Below are 22,349 nucleotides of genomic sequence, written 5' to 3' on the forward strand. Positions count from 1 at the left end.
GGCGTAAGGATATAACATCATGAAATGATTTTTTTTTTCTTTCGTATTTAGGCTCGTGTCTAATCGGTTCTTGAATAATTATTCTCTCTTTCTTTCTTTCTCTCACTCTCTCTCTCTCTCTCTCTCTCTCTGTGTCGTTCGGATCACATCCATACACACGTATAGGTGCTCACGTATTTTAGCTCCTTGCAATTATCTTTCACGCATATAGGGAAATAAACATGTACTCGGATTGCAGGCACACTTCCGTCGCTTTTTTTTTTTTTCTTTTATTTTTCTTCTTTTCTTTGCCATCGTTCGTTCGGCAAATTATTATCGGTTTTCTCCTTTGCGAGATCTGTACTCAAGAGGAGAGGCTCTTGGCTTCGAGTCGCAATTTATATTACATTAACTTCAGCCCGCCGCTTTCTCTTAACGATCAATTACCCCGAATTCCTTATCTGTTACCTTAATCGTAAAGGTCCTTAACTATAAAGTGTCCGATTAAGTCTTTCTTCTATCGGGAATTATCGTTAAGCTCTGCATCTCTCTCTCTCTCTCTCTCTCTCTCTCACATACACACTCTCTCCCTCTCCCACCCTCCCTCTCTCTCTCTTAAGATCGTTCAACAAAATAAACTCTAGCGACGAATCATCGGTAATTACATTGTTAATTATACGTATATACATACGCCTTTTTAGTTTTAATATGTATATAGCGGAGTAAACATTTATATACTAGATCTTGAGCGAAGATCAAACGTTCTCACAGTACTTTTACAATTATTTAGCAACTTTTTCATTCCCCCACACGATTCTTCTTTGCTTATTTTGTTCTTTTTCTTTACCGCTTCCCCTTCGCTCTTCGATTTCCCCATGCAAAAGTCACGCACGAATTGCCAAACTTTTTGCAAGAATTTAGGCGAAACCGAACCCTTCACTGCATTCGTGGATTGCTTTCAATAAATTCGTACGAAGTTTATCGTATGTTTCGTAAACCGGTAGATCCAGTTGATTAAAACTATAAAAAAAAAAAAGAAGAGAAATTATTTATAATTTCTCGTTAGTCCCGTCGCTACCCATAGAAATTTTTTACACATAACCTCGAAAATGTCGAAGAAACCGAGAAACTTTTGTATCGAACAAGGCATGTCTTGTAATGGTAAAGGTCTTTTCTTTTTAAATTCTTGTATGAAAAAACTTACCATGTATGAGCTGACGGAAGCCTGTCTGTTGACCTGTCCTCGCGATGAATTTGGAACTTTTGTACACCGTTCATTCCCTCCAAAGCGGCAAAACCTTGTAACGGCACCTTGGAAGTTCCGGTGACGAACTGTAGAAATTTGGCTCTGTCTGCCTGATCGAAACCTCGGAGCGCTCGCCAGAACCACTGGATCTAAATGGTAAGTAAAAATATTTGTTGTTAACGTGACACCATCCGCATTAAACGGTCCTGTACAGGTCAACTGTATGTTTCAAATGACCTAATAGTACAACATATCATTCTTCCACGAGAAGAAGGCACAGTGTGTTTAGATCTCCACTCCTGTTGCAGTCCGCTGACTCACAGGCATTGGTCGAAAACAGCCAATTAGCGGACTGCAGCAGGAGTGGGGATGTAAATACGTTGCGCCTTCTTCTCGTGGCAGTGCGGTACTTACTTGTAAAGAAGTTGCACTATACTTGTGATACTCTGTATTGGCCTTAAGATCTTCGATATCTACATTGGGTAATCCACTAATTAACAACTCAAGTTCCTGCTCGTTGAATATGGAGATCAGTCGTTTCGGAATAATGTCGTAAAAACCTTCTAGGAACGCGTTCAATCTACACGAAACAAATCAAACGCGTTTAATGACCTGTAAAAATACTAAAACAACAAATGTCATTTCACGTACTGTTTACGAATTGCTCCGGTCATTTTCATCTGACACACAAGACGGATGTATTCTAACTTCGTTTCTTCGGTAACGATGATGTTACGTCCATTTGGTATTAAATCTCGTACATCGTTCACACCGAATTCGTTCACCTGGAGCAAACATTAGCGTAGATGCAAATGACGTGTATAACGATAATTTTTATCGAATGGAATAAATAAACGAAAAATGAAATTACCTCCGTGGAGAAGGTCAATTCGTATCCAAGATCGGCGATATTATGTTCTGTGAGATACACGAGCCCTTTGTAAAAACTATAATCCTCGCTTTCCATGTCCGTGTGCTTCACCAATATTCCCAAAATGTGTTTATAAAAACTACGAGTAAAGTAGCATTCCAAGAGCTTGTTGTCATAGATCGCTTTGGCTGCGAAAGTAATTGTTCGTATTAGACATCTTCCCAAAGTGTCCCATTATTTATTAAGAAAATGAGAAAGGTGAAAACTTACCGATAACTCGACCGACGAATTTATAATAACACAAGTGGTTGGGGTTGCAATGCGACGAAGAGTTGATCATGTATGTTACTCGATCACCGGGGCTCACGGTAAACAGAGCGTACATGGGATTGAAAATCTCCCTCGAAATGATGACGTACCATTCTCTAAGTAATCCACCAGCATCTTGGCCTTCCTCGCCTTCGAAAACGATGTAAAATCGATTCTTCCATTCGTCGGCATTTCGCCTGTGAAGCTCCCGGAACGAATCTTCGAAGACATGACTTCTGCGAACGTGCACTGCCAGTTCTTCTCTGCGAATACCTTCGTCCATTCGTTCGAGTTCTGCCCGGAAGTATCGTCTTTTCACGTCGAAGTCAAGGACTCTCGTGTGATCCACCAACACAGAGAATGGTCCATCCGCGAGATGCGTGGTTGTTTGACGAAGAATTTGGTTAAGAACAGTTCTGTGCGTTTCTGTAAAAAAAAAAAAAATATTCATTAAGATTTCTGGTTCGACTGACCGAAGAATTTGATTTTCGTGTTACAAAAAAATTGGAGGACTATTGGACCTGTGTTTTATAAGAAGAAACAATAAATATCGTACCAGCAAATTTGAGGAACTTGAGTTGGTCCGGTGGTAGTGTCTTTTGGGGCGGTGGAGTCATGTCCCAAGAAGTGTTAATGGTAGCCTCTGATTGGGATGTGCCCTCGTTGTCCGAATATATCGGTGAAACTGGCGCCAAGTCGGGAACAACCTCACGGTTTTCTGCGTTTGTACTCATTTGACGTTCGCGAGAGGTACTCAACGACGAGTGTACCAGGAAAAATGCCTCTACTGCCGGCTGTAAAATACAACACGTAAGAATTTATTATTACAGGGCATTAATTTTCTGCTTGACAATTAAATTCGAAATAGGGAATATATCTTACCTGTAGAACTAAAACAGCGTGATGATCCGGGGTATATTCCAATTCCAATAGACAGGCGCTGAGCGTTTCCCACAAATGATCCAGTACTAAACTTTCACTTAATAACGGCAGCTTTTCTTCGCCTGTAAGAAACAAACATTACAGATCTCGTGTATCTTCGTATGCCTATTAATTGATTATTACTTACTGGTGGAGGCGGTAGTAGTGGGTTTCGCATTTTCAGATTGAGACGAGTTTGCTTGCGTCGTGTCCATCGGAACGTCAGCATCGGTATTATCATCGCCTGCTTCTATAGCTAGATTCGTAGTAGCAGTGTCACCGGTACCTTCTGTGGTTTGATTGACTGTAAACGATATTCAAAAAGCATTCCAACAATTTACAACATTCCTTACATTAACAATAAAATTTTATTCATCGAGCGTACCTGTTTTCTTAGTGTTTGCTAAACGTACAGCTTCCCTTATCTGTACAATCACTTTAAGTATTCTTAAGAAGAATGCCTGACTAGAAGTTTTGCTAACAAGGGCAGCCATTGATGGTAACTGAAGGTCACTTCCAGCTTTGACCTTGCTCGGTGCTGTGACTATTACATTTTCGTTCGTAAACCTACCGATTAAGACCGCGTGTCAATATATTACCCAGCAATAGTGATTTAGAGCGTGGTATTTCAACCGTACGCTTTGTATTAACAATTGATACAATTTCTGACCGTAAAGCATACCTATCCATAAGAACTCCACGCGGACCCCCAGCGCTGGTCGAAGGTTGCTCGTCAATGTAAGTACGTCTTAATTCGTGATTCAAAACTTTCAACTCCATCATCAGATCGTTTATATGCTCGCAAACCATGTTAGCCAGCTCCATGGCGCCTTCCATGAGTAATTTTAATATCTGACAATATGTTAAAAAATATACCATAGACGTATTTATATTTGGAATATTTAGAATGACCACGTTAACCAGATTTAACGACGAACTTACCAGTTGCCTAGTGGGATCAGGACAATGGGATAGATTAAGCAGCAGAGCAGTCGCATCTTCCAGTCCCTCTTCGGAGCAGCTCTTGCTGGTCAGGACCTGCACAGCCAATCGGAGATGTTCTTCAGGCGCGGCTATGCTCTGTTCCTTGTTTACGTCTGCCTTTTTATTCTTGTTTCCTTCTTGTCTGCGATATGGGTTCACCTCCGTCAGCCCGATCGAGATCAGTGACAACAATCTCAGCAGTTTGTCTGTTAGCTGGCTGCTACGCTTGATGACCGTCCAGTTCAGCATCGATATCAATTGACCGAATGCAGAGGCCTCGAAGGTAGTCGTGCTGTACTCCGGCTCATTTCCCAGATTCGAATTTGAATGCGTCCTAGCTACCGATTTTCCCTTCTTCGAGGCGCACGAGTCAAGTTTCAAGAGCATATCCCAGAAATCTGGCTGATCGCTCTTTCCAGGCTTCGAGGCGGATTTGTTCTTGGAACCCGGCTCTTCTTTGTTGTTCGAATCTTTCTCTTTATTGGCTTCCTTCTCGTCCGTCTCCTTGGACTTGAGAGGCACGAAATATCCGGAGAACCCTTTCGCCAGCGATATCAGTAAATCTAGCGTGTGTCTGTAAACAGACGCGTAAACAAAAGACGTAGAGTGCGCACAGAAAAAGGAAGACACAAACAATTCTCTTGCCGGTGTAAACTAGCTCGATGTATCATGCTAATAAGCTTGATCGATTTACCTGCACACTGTAGGCGCTGCTTGGGGATGAATAGCGATACTGCTGCCTTGCCTTGCCGACTTCTTGACTCCGTGTCTAACGATATGAAAGACGTTTGCTCTGCATCCAAGTGCGGCGTCGATGCTAATATTTATCCACGATTGTGCGTTGTTTCTTTGGTCGAAAATATTGGAGAAACTGAGGATATAATAGAAGTTAAACACATTATTCCAACATTAAGTTCCCCTACTTTGAGAGAAAAATCTCTTACTGATAATCCATCGTGGACATCAGGCTTTTCCTTTTGAACTTTCCGCCGAAATCCGCGGCAATTTCTTTGTTCTCGTCATTACTTCTTTCCATGATACTTAGCAAGGCTTTGACCACCCACTCCCTTGTGCTACCGTGATAGCAGAGATTCCTGATGACTCTGTGGAGCCTCAGCGTATTAATTTTTGGTTCGTCGACAAACAGTAACACCAATAGACAGGCCATGGACTCGTGGTCCAGCAATTGTCTGCCCTTTAATCGTAGGCCGGCTCCCTGATGCGTTATACTAGAATCACCGCGCACGTTCCACGGGCTCCATTGTCCTCTTTGCGTTACCGCGTGAATCGCATAACGCGTCGTGCCAGTTCTGCCTCCTCTACTCCTTAATATACTGTTCAAGGTAGCATTCCCTTGGCTGACATGATTGTAGAATCTTTCTTGCATCATATGTCGATTTCGAGCCTCCCATTCTCTCCTGAGATTCTGAGCTTCTTGTGCCAAATCTGGCGGAAGAGCCGATATTTGCGATTCCTCGATGTCAGTCAAGATCGCCTGTCGGAGAGATGGCTGCAAATTTTGGAAGAACGCTGCTGCGTCGACTGGATCTTCTGGGTTGGCGGATGCAGCCGCATGTCGTTGTTGTTCCAAACGTTGTTGCGCGAGAACCTCTTCCTGGATCGCCGGCGGCAGGGCAGCCAGAAATTCAGGATTTACTTCGACCGGTCCTGTTAATTCCTCGACCACGGTTGCTTGTGCTCGTTGTCGGATTCGTTGAAGTCTATACAAAATTTGAACAGTTTTTAATCAGAACAGCGTATTTCGTGTTTGATAGTTCTGCATCTATTATACGGTACCTGAGCTGTTCGGCAATTACTTCATCGCGCATGTCTTCCGGCAACGCGGCCAAGAACGATGGGTCCACGCCATCCGGTAATTGCTGTTCCTGAGGTTGTTGCTGCTGTTGCTGTTGCTGTTGCTGCTGCTGCGATGGTTGTGGTGGTTGCTCTGGTTGCTGTGGCTGTTGCTGCGGTGGTGGTTGTTGTGGTTGTTGCGGCTGTTGCTGCTGTGGTTCTGACGTTTCTGGATTAATGTTTTCTGATGCTGAAGTCGCAGAATCTTGATTGAGAATATTTGCGTTTCGTTCAACGTTTGATTGACTGTCATTGGTTAAAAGCATTCTGATCCATTCAGACGAGTCACTTTCTCTCAACAAGTCTTCGTTACCTTCTTGACTAAAATCAACCACTATGGACGCGTTGGAACGACTAGACGTCTCGTTGGCGATGGACCGACTGGACGTCTCGTTGGTGTTGGATCCTTCAACGATACGGTCGGTTTGTCTTAGCCTGCTCGCTTCGGACGCGCAGGGTCCGAGCACGGAGTCGACGATACTTTCAGCCAGCTCTAAAGTCGGGTTTCGATTGCTTATTCGGGGATCTCTGGGTTCTGTAGGTTGTTCCTCGGGCGGTGGCGGCGGCGGAGGTCGTTCCTCGTCTTCTTGAACCGTTACTTCCATTTCGCCCGTCACATCGATAATGTCCTCGTCCGGCGTACGTTCCTGTCGAGTCGTTTCTACGGAAGTTTCGAACACGGTGACGAGACGGTTCGCGTCTTCTCTTTGGGACGTCGAGGCGGTCGACCTTTGCTCCTCCATGGGTATTACGGCAGAAGTACCAGCTGAAATAATCGTTAAAAGTAACCAGATTTTAATCGCGTATTAAAATTTTACAATATCGATACATCGAGAATTGTTAAAAAAAAGGTCAAGTAAATCGTAAACGTACATTCCGTATTATTCAGATGATCTTTTTCCTCTTTGCCATCTTTCTCGTCCTTTTTCTCGGAATTGTGCTGCTTCTTACGCCGTTCCTTTCGCTCCGCTAGTACCGCATTTCGGCGTTTCTCCAGATCAGGGATTAGTTTATGTACAACACCTTTAATACAGAATTTATAGTTAGTTTTGAGAATCAATACGTTGAAACATTATTTCTGAATATGACTTAATATTTACCAACGCAACAATCTGGCTGAGAATCTCCATCTAATAATTTACTTTCTTCGATCCACCAGTGTAACGCAGTTGGAATGTTGTTCAATGTAGCTGCAAGACTGGGTCCGAAAAGATAACCGGATTGATCCTAAAAAAAAAAAAATTCCAAACAATAAAATGTATAGTTTGAAAAATTACCTGTAATTGAATCGTACGGTAAGAGATTAAATAACTTTTAACGCTTAAAGAACAAAATATTACGAACCACATAATCTACTGGTTCCTCTTCTTGATTCGTGAATATTCCAAGACCATTGTCCATCACGACAACGCGCGTATCTCGAAAACTCGAGGCTAAAACCTGACTTGCTGACAAAGGAAGCGCTTGCGCGGCCGGGCCTAAAAGTCTATAATTATAAACACAATAATGGGTTGCATCGTTTATTAAACCATAATTTCTTAGACTAAAAAACTTGTTGAATTATAAATTTTTATGCATTATGTACAACAATAAAAATCGAGGTAATTGAAACTGTTCTTGTTTAAAAAAATAACATAAAGATATATTATTGTTTCTGTATCCGAAATTAGTTTTTCCAATTTAATTCTTCAATTAAATTTTATCAAATATCTTAACGTATTTCGATTTAATTCACCTTTGTAATATTACTGGCGGGTTCGGATTTCGTGTGTTTGTTAATTGAAGATACTGATACCTTCGTTGTCGTAGAGCTCTCTGAGCTCTTGTACTAGCAGCTTCCAAACTGTTCTGTGGTATTAGCAACGGGTGCAAGTTAATACCTAAACAAAAATACGTACCTGTGAATGTTTCGACTCTTCATAAAGTTGTTATAAATTGTTGAAAATTCGCTTACCATTGCCTTCGGAGACTGAAGGCGAATCTTCGAAAATCTCCAGAGGCAGAGGAAACGTTGTACTCCATGGAAGAGTAGGTCGCGCTATAACAGGAGTAGAAGAATTTACGTTGTCCTGATTGTCGATATTATGTTGAATCATGACAACGTTGCTACCATCACGTTCGTTCGTTGGGAACATCCTGAAGACGCTAGTATCACCGACGTTCCCATAAATTTCTATTCCATCCTCTTCGTAATTCGAGGATACATCTTCTTCCTCCTCCTCTTCCTCTTCATTCTCTTCACCTGATAGGTATTTACACGATTATAATATCACCATCCTTTAAAACATTTAGAATCAACCGGCAACATTTTATTAATTATTACTGCATTACCATCGTCTTCTTCCTCCTCTTCTTCATCCTCATCGTCCTGTACTTCATCTTCGTTGTCATCGGAAGGATTGCTGTCAGAGTCCGAGTCGGAGCTCATCAAATCCTCCTGAAAGATACGATCCGACATCGTGTTGTATTAAAAGCAAGGTGGTTGCGAAAAATCGAGTAAAATTACAAGAAAAGCGATGTTACTCTTACTGTGGTGTCTCGTGTTGGGTCGAAATCACCTTCTCCGTCGCGTATAGCTAGACTCTCGTCATCGATATCCATTGGCCTATGGGGCCGACAGGGTTGTTCCTCCGCCACGGCTGAGCCGTCCCTGGAGAATAGTACACTACTTGATTATAAGTACAGTAGCTTAAAAGCTCCTGAAGCAATGATACTATTCATACTGATATAAATTCTCATGCTAATAATACATCACACTGTATTTTATTCTGCTTTACTTTGAACCGTTTCTCAGAGACATTGTCAATGTTTAAAGATTTTTTAAATATGTAAGAGCGAGAAATATATATGTAACTCCTATAATTCGCCCAGCCAAACGAAACACTCAGGTAGATAAAGCTATGCGACCAGGCCAGAATAGCATTTTTACAGATTACTATTTCTTAAAAGTTAAAGTGTCCTTTACTCCTTAGCTTTCGAGTTGTAAATAACCAAAGAATATCCTAAAATGAATCAAGTTCTCGGGCCCCAAAGTATTAATGTTCGTTTCACTGGACGAAATAAAACAAAATAACAACATTTACATATGGTTACCTTTCTAGAAACTGATCCATGATGTCTTCCAACGCAGCTTCGTCCCCTTCTTCGTGCACCTGGCTCTCCGAGGTGGGCTCGAGGCTTTCAGCGGTAACGGATATGTCGTGTTCCGTGTTCTCCGGATCCTCGTTTGCTTCCTCGCCAACAGCATGCGTCGCTTCCGACGTCGTAGTTCCCGTTTGCTCTCCTATAGGCTCTTCGTGAACGGTTCTGCTTTTCGGTTTTGAAAATTGATTGGTAACCGCTCCTGGCATCGGTTGGTTTATGATCCTAGAGAGTGTCTCGAGCGGTTTCAAAGCAGCATTGATGGTGCCAGCCATGTTCGGGCTAGATAGATCCAGACTGTGCGGGATTTTTGCCAAATCTGTTATTATCCCCTTCCTTAGCATGAGCCTGACGATGTAGTTGACGTTATTATATTGATGCATCTTCAGAGAGGCCCGAAGCTGATGAGTCGGGTTCGGCGGAGGGCAGCTGTCGATCATGGTCGATATCAAACCGATCAACAGTTGAAGCTGAGCGTGCTTCTCGGAGCACTCGGGAAGCATCAGGGTTCTCGTCAATGCAGCCTTCACCTCGGTGACCAACGTTGTCTGTGCTTCCGGCGAGTGGTTGCAAGAGGCGATCGCGGCTATCAACATTCTGGCCATGCTGCTGCACTGTCTGTCGCTAGAATTCTCCGGCAACATTGGCAGCAATTTGTCCAACAGAAAGGCGAGCGCCGTCGTGTCCTCTGCCACCATCTCGCTCTGTCCTGCCCGATACACGTGATCCGTGATCAAGCACGCGACCGCGCCGTACGAGCGAACAGCCTCCGCGAGGATCTTCAGTATGGCAGATTTCGCCAGCGACGGTTTCTTCGCGTCCTCCGGCTCGACTTTCCCATTGTTATCGACGTCCGGATAGATCTTCAGCGGAATTATGTGAGACACTTGGTCATCGTCGTCCAGGGGATCGTTCGTGGCTGTCGCGTTGTTCCTGAGAACATGAGGGCGCGAGGTCGTCGTCGGCACCGTAGAGCGAAGCGTTTTCTTCACCGGGCTTTCCGTCGGCGTGGCGGTGCTTTCGTCGGGCAGAATCGGCATGGGTTTTATAAGAGCGTTCAGGAGATCGTGTACGACGGACACGGAGACCTCTTCCACCATCGGCAGCGCCGGGGAATGCCTCGGGTGCAAAGCCCTCACGATCAATCTGTTGTCAGCGTCCTCTCTTCGCGGCAAATTCACATCGACTCTCAGAATATTTTTGCATACCTCTTGATAGACCTCCGGGTTCCGACAAACGGCGCTGCTGATCTGACGCGTCATGAACAGAATCTCTTTGTACGCCGGGGGCAAGTTACCCTGGGTACGAGTGCGTATCACCTTCTCCATAGCCAGTCGAAGCGTTCGCGGTTCCTCCAAGGTGTGGCGTATTAGAAGGGTGCTCAACGGTACGCATCCGATGAAGCTGCTCGCTTGCGTCATTTCCAATAGAAGCTTCACGCCGCCCTCCCGAGCAAATATTTTCGCGTTCTCGTAATCTCTGGTGAGTCGCAGGCAAACTTTCATCAAAGCGTGGAGAGCGTCTCGATCCACCGGGATCGCCAATAATTTTACACAGGTACGTATAATGCTTGGAGCTATGCTCGGGTTCAACCCTTGCACCACGGTATTCCTTTTGTTTTCCACCGGGCTGTCGTCGGTATCCATGTTCGAGTCGGAACCGGATCCGCCGTCCTCGGTTCCGTTATTCAATTTGAAACCCATCGTGATGGGCCTTCTATTATCGCTCTCTTCGTTCACCTGTGTCATCGACGAAAAGGTGATGAGATATCTTCGTCTGCTGCACGTGATTCTGGCACTGGACTCGCCGGCCCAATAAGAATCGTTGATTATTCGATTATTTAGCGCAGAGTATAATGTCCATTTTCCCGTACTCAGGTCAAACCACTTCCACATTCTATTCGTCACCTGTTTCAAAAGAAAAAGAAACCGTCGTTTTTTACAAAATTTTATAAAGCGGTTCGTATATTTATATAATACGAATTACATAAATCTGCATACCTTGTGCATCAATTGCTTTCTCTTGGTCAATATCGCCACTTTTTCCAACCGATCTATAAGCAACAACAAAGGTGCCAACCATTTCGGAGTGTTTGTAGTCGGTGTTGCATTTTTATTATTATCTTTAACGGGTTTATTTTTATTCGCTGTCAACGGTCCCTCGCTTACTACTAGCAAACGCACGAGCAAGTCCAGGATGTCACATTCTTCTACGATCTGAGCGCATGGCACTCGCATTTCTTGGAACGTTCCCTGCGCAAAGCAGAGAAAACGAATAGGACGTATATTTTGCCATATTCGTAGTGCACGTTATACCGCATCAAGTGGAACGAATCGTAACAAATTAATACATATATTTACCTCGAAGAACAAGGTGTAAAGATAGATTCGTCCAGCAACTTTGTTAGCTTCCTCGCATTCTACCAATCGCGTACCAGCTGTTGGATATTGATTCTGAGTGGTATCAATTAAATAATCTACTAGACTGCCGATCTGGAAAAACAGAATACACGTAAAAATAATTAGTGATAATTGCACGTTACGAGTAATTATCGCGGATATTTGTAAAATCTCACCTCTTTCATAAGTTGTAGTAACATATTGTCGCGCCATTCGTCTCCGTTTCTCTTAGTAATAGTAACCAATAAATCGCAAACTCTGTACACGGTGTCAGGCATGAGATCCAACAAATTCAAACACTGACTTAAAGCATTATTTGTAAATTCGTCTATACTTTCTGCTAAAGTGATCTCGCGATTGGGTTCCTCCGGGCCGGAAACTTTTCGCGTTTCCGCTTCTCCGAGCGACATCGCTATAGCATGCATTATTTGATCATCGTCGACTAATTCCAGGTCCATTATCAGACCTTGTCCACTTGCATCGCCCGCTGGTACGTCCTACAACAATATTCAATAACAATCTCGCTGTCTCGTTATTTTTAAATATTTTGTTACATACCGATCTGCGTAATGTAGCGGGATTGGTCAAAAGATAATCGGTAGCTTGTTCGACTGTCAACGTATGAAGCAGAGCTTCTATACAATGGGCTCTGCTGAAACCCATATCCATTAGTTGTCTAAGGAGTTCTAAATTTACGTCCGCTTCCGGTTCTTCTCTGCGATCGGGTACTGCTCCAGTCCTTCCAATTCCACTGGTACCACCGCTGGTGTTACTCGTATTTGCTCCTTCGGTATTCTCTTCTTTTTCAGCGCGTTCCTGTTAATGTACATTTTTTTTTTTTTTTTTTTTTGTAATCATTCTAAAATATAACATGTACACACAATACAATAATGCGATTGAAATTTTGATTTGTTACGCACCTTAATAATTTTTTCACCTCGCAGAATGTGTCGTAAAATTGATAAAATCGATTCAGTCATACGCGCTCCATAGTTTTTCAACGGTTTCTTGCCCCACATTAACATCACTGCCTCAAAGGCTTTCTGTAATGTCAATGAAATAAAAATAATAATAACTGTATAGAAGCCATAACTGTTTAGATCACTCGAAACAAACCTTGTGAATGTCGATGAGATATTTTATCGGATCGAATTCATACACTTTGTATATTCCGGTGCACTTCGAAGAAACGACATGAGGCGAATCCAGAATGGCTTTAGGATTCACCATCTTTTCCAAAAGCATCAGCCAAGCATCTAAGAATTCTCCAGTGCCATCGGGCAAGTTCGGATGCTCTAATCCTTCTGATAATGGAAATTGCCCTCCTCCGGACAACGCCCAATGGAAAGTGCTAAAAATTTATTATCGTACGCGCGATGAATAAAAAAGATCGATTGAAAATAAGACGTTTTAACTTAATTCAAAAATAAAAAGGTCCACTTATTCGTGAAAACTTACTTAAAAAATTCATTCTGTCCACCCAATTTAACAAACTTTTGAAGCATCAAGTGATACGGATACCTCTTTTCATCGAATAGCATCGGAGATGTGAAACCTACAGAGCATATCAAGAAGGTCAATTTAAACTTGGGTATCGGCGATGGGGGTAATATATCCCACGACAATCCACGAGTCAATAAACAATTTAAGGCAGTTGCTACGCTTCTAGCTGCTTGCGAAGGAAGGGCTGGTGTTAGGGGCATCTGCTGCCCTCTGCGTTGTCTCACTGGAGAACCCATGCAAAGCTGAATAGGTTTAAATAATAAAATTAGAAATATACACGGCTCGAAACGAGTTTTTAATAACAAACAAGACGCGGTATAGAAGATATTTAACACATTGACTGCCACGTCACCCATACGTGGGTTAGGTCTGGGTTTTATCTTCGCCAAGGAGCTAAAAAGATTAGATGTTAAAGAAAGTAAATCCAGATAAGACTCTTGAATTTTAACGAGGCTGTAGAAATAAGTTCTATGAGAAATTGTGATTCCGTGGACAATTTCAGGGGTTTGGTCCGGCAGTCAACGTGTTAAAATGTTTACTTCGTGAATAGATTTCCAAGTACCTTCACGAGTAGACCGAACAACTCTGCCAGAGCTCTTCCCAACCTAGACGAAGCGCCTAGCAATGGCTTAATGTATTTAAGCTGATGAGAACTTGGAGATGCTCTACCTGTACCAACGTTTGGCTTATCGTCCACCTACCAGAACGAACGTTGCGTTAAGAATGGATTTCGGTAAAAGTAAAAAAAAGTTCGTTCTATCTACGTAAGTCATGTTTTTCTACTTTGTTCTGTATACTCGATTGTTTGTTAAAATTTATAATATTTGTACCTCCATGGGTACAGGTGGTGGATCTGTACTCAAGGCTTCCATGGCTGTAGTCATTCCATTACTTCCCATATCTGAGGATACACCACCTGACCAGCCAGAAGTTTCGCCATCATTCTAGTTCATTAATTTGAAATATTGAGTCATAAATCGTTCGAAACTCATTACAAACTAATATTCACTACCTTTTAAATCGTTAATATCTAACTACAGTGGATGAAAACGAAAAATTTTGTTCAACGTGCTAAAGCGTATAAACGTATTCGATAGAACGTACGAAAACTCTTGACGTGTAGAATTAAATCGACTACAGATTTACGTTTTCTAAACGGATCAACACGCACCTTCAATTCGGGTGGCACCAATTTATCCATATCCTCCTTTCCAAAGTCACAGCCGGCTGGAATAGTGTCTTCGCTGCAGAGCGCCAACAGCAGCGTGCTTTCCCAGACCAAAGACATATACAGCTCGGAGAGACCTTTCAAAACGGACAGACCAAGCTCTGATCCCCAATGGTTCATAGATAGATTCCTGATCTCGCTCTGGCTGGTACGGCATACATGAACGAACATCACTACGTATCCATGAGCGGCATTCATAGCATGGAGCAATGGCGTCGCCGTGACACTGGTGAAGGCTGTTTCCAAATTTGGAGCAGATGCGAGTTCGTGCAATAAAACGGAACCGCCTGGCGTTTCCATGTGACTGTGGAGCGGTTTCAGTAAATTCAAAACTTCGTTCAACTGAGACAAGCCAGTTTTGAGGACCGACGGCTCGTGCGCAAGATTCTGGGAACACCGAACAGTTTACACAATCGATCACTTATCCGCTATAAAAAAAAAAAGAAAAAAAAAAACGCGTATGCTACACTAGCTGCTCCATCCGGTGCAGCGAACAGTTAATCATTTATATCCTCTGAAATTTATGAAATGTAACATACGCCCTTTTTTCAAACCTTTTACAAACACCAATGGAGCTTACTTACCAAGATACTCTTACAAACTGTGGCCACAGCCTGAGCTGCTTGTGCAACTGGATAATCCACTGGAAGATTCGGCAGCCCTAGAATAGACAGCAAAGGCACAAGGCCTTTCTGGGCGACAAACTCTCTACAATGATCGTCCGTGGAATTGTTACTGAGAATAGCATCGACGAATTTCATGATGTTGTGTATATATTCGACCAGAGCGATCGGTGTCTTCTCTCTGGGCTGTGGTGGTGGACCTGGTTGCGCTGGCGACGGCGAAGGTTGTTCCTCGCGCTGAGGATGAGAACTTGTGCTGGCTTCCTCTTCGTCTTCCTCTTCTTCGTCGCTGCTGCTCCCGCCGCCGCCGCCTCCGTCGCCACCAGAGTCTCCGACACCGACACCGACTGACTGACCGGAAGACTGACGACCCCCGGACGCTGAATTCGATGGCGAATTGTCGGATTTACTTGCCGCACGCAGACATACGTAACGAGGATCGAAACCCAGGACCCAAAGTTTCTCCAGCAGCTGCACGGCAATAAATAAACATTTCTAAATCACCGTTACACGTTAAACGAAGCACCGTCGTGCACCATTATTGTCCCTTGATGAATAAAAAATTAAAAAAGTAAAGACTGTAAAAGCATTATATGTATACTGGTAAGTTTTTTTTTTTAGAATAAAAATATTCACATACCGCCTAATAACCCGGTCGAAGCCTTACAACTTTTATATATAACAATTCTTCGTGCAACACGCCGTTTATAAGGTACTTAAGTTGAGCATGTTTCGATACTTCGACCCGTATAATATTTTTAACAAACTTTACCTTTTTAATTTTAGACGAAAGGATTGTTCATTTACAGATAGAGCACCTAGGAACTTGACTTATAAATAAATCTGAATTTAAATAGCGTATCGCATGTTATCGGAAAGGATCGTACTTTTATGATGGCGGCAATCGCGTCAACCTTCAAGCTTGGTTGATGTCTCATTAGCTCATCCATTGCGTTGCCCAAATTCGACGCCGTATCGCCCAACGGGTCAGCGCTTCGGCGTCGTCTCATCGCTGACAAATAGACAGGCGACAATAATACTTTGAACAAACGTCCGAACGGGCGTCGTTTCACAAATGATTCCAGTCCACGCTGATTTAAACACAGGGCGCTGAACACATTAGGTAATGATCCTAAAACTTCTCTAGTGGCAGGAACCTGTACACGAGAATGCCATAATACCGATGAATCCTATTCTACTTAAGAAAACACTGTCTCAGGATCTCTCCATCGTACAAACTGATCTACTTACTTCTTTAATAAGTAAAGCATGCAATACGATATCAGTCAATCCGTTATCCTGCAAGGCTGATAGTAACGATGGCTCTTGAAAAACGTATACCGTCACAACGTCCGTAGCAAGAAGAAACAGCGAAGGGCCGTAATACTCCGAATTACTTATAATGTGCTTCAGAGACGAGGGCAATGTGCCCTCCATAACGTGTCTAATGCTGTCAGAAAAAGCCGGATCTTGAATCGTTTTCTTTACAAAATTTAACATTGATTTTAAAAGCGCGGCACGCTGCGGCAGGCAAGTTTTTCCAGTCTTTACAGCAGTGTACTCCGGTATTTGTTCGTTCTTGTCCTCCGCCTTCGAGCTCATGTTCTCGTCTTCCGAGAATTCCATCGGATTCGACGATTCCTCGCGCTCGTCGTAAGGATCGGTCAAACGTCGCGAAACCGCAGAATCCTCGTCCCTTTCTACGGATCTCTCGCGCGACGACTGCGGATTATCCTGATAAAGAAACGGTTCTATCTCGAACGGTTGCTCCTTTTTGCAAACGTTCACTTCCATATCGATGCGATTGATGAAGCACGCTAAGCCATTGTGAGCTTGGAATGCTTGCATGTCAATGTTCGTTATCAAGTCTATCACACGGACCGCCCTTGTTCCGAACTATAAGGTAAAATAATTCCGATTTGTTTACTCCAAGTCGAAACCGTAGACACGGATTAAAATTTCGCCGGTGGAAGTTTAATGGCGTTAAAAAAATAATGAAGACAAGTTTATCTTTCAGTAAAACGATACAGCAAATACATAATGCAAAGGACACTCGAGAATAGTTTAAAGAAAAAAATGTACCACTTACGAAGTGATCCTCGCGTTCCTCCAATTTAAGTCCAGTAGAAAACTTATAACATGTACTACTCACCGTTATATGTTCTAGTTCGGTCCCTGGCCAGTTCATAATTTTCAACAAGCTTTCCATCATTCCGCAACTAATGAGAGCTTCGCCCCCAGCCTCGTAACTAGCAAGGTGATAAAGAAAGCTGAACAATGCTGTTGCAAGCGGCAACGGGAATGGTTTCCCGTCGGATTGTGGCGAAGTCAATTGCGTGATACACGTGCGAATTGACACGGGGAAAAATCCATGATACGATCTGGCTCCAGTGACGTCGATTATCATGTTTAATCTTGAACCAGGTTTTCTGAAAATGAAACCGTTAATCATTATTAACCATACATGAGACGCGAAGATACGTTCGTATTATCGAACTGTTGCTCACTTGGGAAAATGTGGATTACGATCTAAATGAATGATGCTAGTAAGAGTCCGCAATGCTGCTGCACGCATTTCAACGAGATGCGCGTGTGGAAGTTCCAATAATTCGACTAATTCTTCTAAAAGCCCAGCATGCAACAAACTATGTGCATTTTCTTGGAGCGCATTGCTATATACAAGTACTGATAATGCTTGCAACCGAGCTTGAACACATTGCAGACGCCTTCGGTAGTCGGAAAAACTGTGGGCCAGTCTTATATGTGTGAACAGCGCCATCTAAACCGGAAATTTCAATATGCGTTTACTTCTTCGCCGTCGTTACTTCATTTTTCTACCTCTAGTTTCGCGTGCAACATATTTACCTGTCGATCTTGAGGCACGTTGTAGACTTTTAATAAATCGTTCATTATTTGTGCTGGAGTTTTACCAAATTTATCCACATTTTCTATATGTATGTATGTTACAAAATTTGTTTGTCCAAGTTTCTTTGTACCAGAATTTGACGCGGTATCCGGTGCATCCGATGTGGTAGCATTTTCGGCATAAAATTCAAAATGCAATGTTGTGGCACTCGCTGGAAGTGGCTGAAAATATTTCAAAGTATAAAACATTAAAAAAGTTTTTACAATGCATTTATTAAATACAGTTCGTTTAAGAAGTTTTAATTACCTTGTCTGGATATTCTTTACAACATTCTGCCAAGCCAAAACCGTTCTCCTTACCGCCCCAACTCTAAAATATTGATATCGTATAATTTCGAATTTTATTAAAATATATGTATATTTTATTATTTCCAATCCCTGTTTAATAAAACACTGACCTCTGCTAGATGATTAAGTCTATTTATTAAAGCTTGTCTCTTGTCAGTGTTCAAACGTGTAATAAAATTACTACGTTTACTAAACATGTAAAGAAGATTTAATACACAAAGAACAACGTTCATATCGCAGCTCGATAACAACGACACCAGATGCTCCATACTGTTGTACAAATGCCGCGAAAACGAGTGTTCGATCAACAGTGTCGTGAAATGGAGAACCCAAAGAAGAAGTTCTTTCGCCTATAATAAATTATAAAGCGGGATAAGCGTTATGTACAATGTTTAGGGTTGTGCGGGTACCCGACACGAGATTAAAAATTCGATTATACCTCTCTATTTTGAGGCAGATCACAGGCTAGTTCCCATGGATTATCTGGACTTCTCGCCGCCGCTTCTTCCAAAATGCTATCACTGAGATCTAACACGTCAATCCAATGGAATAGTTCACATTTACCAACGGTCCAAGCATAGATTTGCTTTAGCTCCTCCAGCAATTCTGCATGGGAGCACGAGCACAGCTTGCTTATAAGCGCCTGGCATTCTGGCGGCTAAAAAATCGTTTACTTCTTCATTTCCATTCTATAACTTTTCTACTCGTGTCTCCTATCTACTCTCATATTCCACGATTGCCCCAAAGACCAGCGAGCATCAAATTTACCATTTATTTTTCATAAATATAATGTTCATGTTACAATATGTACAGCTTGTCGAAATATTGAAACAATAAATAATTTACATATTTTATATTTCATTGGTAAAACACTCGCTAACACTTTGACTGCCACGTCACCCATATATGGGTGACAAAACTTTTAATAGTGGAACTAAAACAAGTTGAAATGTTAAGGAAAATAAATTTTAATAGGCTTCATAAATTTTCTTGCAAACAATTTTAGAATTTTAGACTGGCGGTCAACGTGCTAATTAGAAACTACAATCTAACCTACAATGTAGCAGACTACATACCGCTTCAGAAGTGCACTTTTTTAATCTGCTCCTGTCAATTTTCATTTTGGCAGATGGGGGGATTCCTTTGTAAATTTAAGATCTGAAACAGTTACTTATATTAAACTTGTAAATGATTGGAAAACACAGTAGAATTGTTGCTGATGTAACATCAAACAATACTTGTCCAATTACTGTACTCTATTCCTATTATTAATTCTAATCTACAAAGGAAAAATATTCTGAACAATTTTAATTCATAGTGGTACCTGAAAAGTAAGATCAGAAACACTGATTTTGCATTATTTTCACTCTGAAAAAATCGAAATAAATTTCGAACTTGGATGTTAATATAATTCGAAATGATAAATATACATCAATAAAAAATATTAAAAGTTAATTTATTTTCTACAGTGTTTGCATATAAAATTGTTTTTCATTAATTCTGGAATGTTTGTACTTTTACAAACTAAATAATTTTGGAATACTTTTCTTATTTAGGCCACAATTTTTAAATATGCTTACAATACATTATATATTAATTATTTAATCCTATATTATGAAATTTTGTATTATTTTCGTATGTTGCATAAGGTTTCAAATTATTATAAGGTTAGAGTAAACCATTTGAATAATTGTACTCTAAGAATTCACATAAAAATAATTAACATTAGCACACTTTGATATTTCAGAGAATAGATGATATTCTGGTAAACATGATGTTAATCAATTTAATTGGCCATGTCTTAATTATTGTAGATACCAACCAATTTTGTATTAAAACAATACAACATTTACCTGGGATGTTCATACAATATTTCGAAAATGTTTTTCACAAAGCAAACATAGCATACAAATGGGAAAATGTATCAGATTAATAAGCTAAAAAGATATTTATAAACACATAAAAAACAACCACTGTACAATTTTTATATTGCCGAAAAAAATTTTCCATATGGTTTTAAAAAGGTAGGAATCTAAAAATAGAATTATTGTCACCAACAAATGTACACGTATGTACAAAGAGATAAATTGTAAAACTTTTATCTGACATAGATTCATTAACGAGAAAACCTTTATTAATGAAAAGAATAAAATCATAGATGCAATAAGTTACTAGATAACGTCGACGAAAGGTACAAAAATAACGTTAGAAATCTCGCAACGTGCTCCGAAAATGACAAATTGTAACAAAATGATTCATCCGCGTCGGGAATAGCATCGAAAAAAGTCTGGACAATGAAACGTATCAGCGTTTACGGAAAAAAAAAAAAAAAAAAAAAAAACAAGGGATAAATAAGGTAGTCGCAGAGACAAATGCAAGAAAGTCGCGAGTATCGCGATGTTTCGCAAGATTAGACCATTAGAAGCGCGACTGGGCCGAAAACAACCTGGTTTCTCGTCAAGATGCAGAGTCATCGGTTTCAGGGTGCCTAACCTAACTTAAGACTCGTTCGAGGAGAAAATAACAACAAAGGGGCGACGTGCGCAAGAAGATTCCTACGGGAAACTGTAAATATAGCATGAAACTGACAATCGTGATCGAGCGACGGTTGCGGGAATGGGAAATATCGCGCGCAAAACATAGGATTTGAGAGAAAAAACGAAGATGCACTCGTGGCAAAACTTACCTATAGATAAGCCCCGACGAAGATTCGATAGAGTCGTCCTTGTCGTTCGGCCTTTCGATAAATTCGAGGTCGGAGCGATGCGGCATCGCGGCCGTCGAAAACCGTTCCGTCGGTGGTTCTTACCACCTTGATCGTCCTCGTTTGGATTTAGCTATAATTCCTCGTGTCAACGGGACGCCGTCTTAAATTTCGCAGAACGGTTAAAAAACAGGGGCGAGGGGGTGAAAACCGAATGACTCGCAGGGACGCACGAATCGACCGGTTTCCGCGAAGATATCTTACGAACTCGATCAAAACAAAACTTGACGAACGCGAACGGAACGCGATCCTCTTCTATCGCTTAGCGCCAATCGGAGTACCGATCACCGCCATTTTACCGAGGCTTTCCAAGGAGGATCGTCCACCTTTCGTTTTAACCTTCTCGTAACGTGCTTCCGGACACAAGGTTCTCGAACAATCTCGCAAATGCTCGCGACCTTCACGCGACACCGCACAAACACGACACAACCCGTAGGTATGCACAAAATGATTATTACTACGCCTAGTGCACTGCACTGGCTGCTTGTGTACGCGCACTCGTATATACCACTATAGAGAAGACTGAACAAGGCAACACTCGCTAACCACTATTAACCGCTTCGCATCTTTCGTCGATGTATCCCCTTAAAACGATACGCTCGCATTCTATCCGCTGCGCAATACAGGGGGATTGTCTTGGCGAACGTTGTCCTACTCTCTGTGGATTTTTCTGATTCGTTCACTTCCGAGAAACACTCCGTGTGATAGGACGCCTCGTAACCATCCGTGACTGTTCTTCATTATATGCGTCGACGAACATGCGTCCGAGAAATCGCTCGTACATTGCGAAACGTTTGATGAAAACCGGACCTTGGGTCGTTATTTTAACACCGACTACCCTTTCTTCACATTCGACTAATCATGACGCAACTTTCCGCCGTACGACGATCTGATTCGCCGGATGTTACTAGCGGTTCCTAACCTTCTTTTTTTTATCCTCTCGACAGTCTGATGGAACTTATGAAGCAACGTTCTTAAATATCGATTAAACCATTTAAATTATTTACGTATCTCCTCCGATTGTGACGATTCAATTGCACCCTAAACTTACGTACTAGTTGGCTTCAGAATGTAAGTTGAAAAAAGGCATAAGTCGAGGTAAATATAATGCACACGTGCATATATTAACATTGTATTAGATACGTTGCATGACCTCGAACCGAACTTTGACTTCTAAAATTAAAATTAAACACGAAATTGTAATCTATCAAGATTGCAAACATCAATGATAAAGGAGACGAGCGAGAACCTCCAAATATAAAAAAAAAACATAATTGCTGTCGCATTACAAACAGTACTCGATTGAATATCTAG

The 22,349-nt window shown here is 41.8% G+C and overlaps 1 protein-coding gene across 9 annotated transcripts; it reads right to left on the reverse strand.

The window, feature by feature from the left end:
- Positions 1–853: 853 nt before the first annotated feature.
- LOC122396490 (E3 ubiquitin-protein ligase HUWE1) lies at positions 854–21,740 on the reverse strand. Of its 9 annotated transcripts, none has more exons than XM_043394960.1 (45): positions 21,335–21,740; positions 20,958–21,138; positions 19,348–19,429; positions 18,711–18,929; positions 18,382–18,621; positions 18,231–18,293; positions 17,924–18,145; positions 17,566–17,837; positions 17,211–17,487; positions 16,310–16,954; positions 15,946–16,215; positions 15,020–15,529; positions 14,379–14,822; positions 14,038–14,151; positions 13,770–13,904; positions 13,163–13,449; positions 12,821–13,055; positions 12,625–12,747; positions 12,263–12,520; positions 11,881–12,201; positions 11,666–11,797; positions 11,306–11,557; positions 9,258–11,212; positions 8,688–8,829; positions 8,496–8,601; positions 8,119–8,406; positions 7,900–8,044; positions 7,509–7,650; positions 7,265–7,391; positions 7,038–7,187; positions 6,108–6,930; positions 5,255–6,031; positions 5,005–5,181; positions 4,269–4,884; positions 4,009–4,178; positions 3,712–3,893; positions 3,475–3,630; positions 3,288–3,409; positions 2,962–3,199; positions 2,367–2,831; positions 2,097–2,284; positions 1,877–2,010; positions 1,640–1,805; positions 1,184–1,374; positions 854–999 (listed from the first exon to the last, which is right to left on the reverse strand). In XM_043394960.1, exons 3-45 carry the CDS (start codon positions 19,390–19,392, stop codon positions 897–899), a joined length of 12,627 nt encoding a protein of 4,208 aa, XP_043250895.1. In that variant the 5' UTR covers positions 19,393–19,429; positions 20,958–21,138; positions 21,335–21,740; the 3' UTR covers positions 854–896. The 9 variants fall into 9 exon arrangements, with proteins under 9 accessions (XP_043250895.1, XP_043250901.1, XP_043250899.1 ...); XM_043394966.1 differs by having other exon boundaries at positions 16,310–16,444; positions 16,499–16,954; positions 17,211–17,472; positions 20,958–21,740; XM_043394964.1 differs by having other exon boundaries at positions 8,119–8,202; positions 8,275–8,406; positions 20,958–21,740.
- Between the last annotated feature and the right edge of the window lie 609 nt (positions 21,741–22,349).

The sequence above is a fragment of the Colletes gigas genome, unplaced genomic scaffold, assembly GCF_013123115.1.
Source record: "Colletes gigas isolate AHSC1104 unplaced genomic scaffold, ASM1312311v1 Colletes_gigas_Sc00007, whole genome shotgun sequence".
NCBI classification, from domain to species: Eukaryota; Metazoa; Arthropoda; class Insecta; order Hymenoptera; family Colletidae; genus Colletes; species Colletes gigas.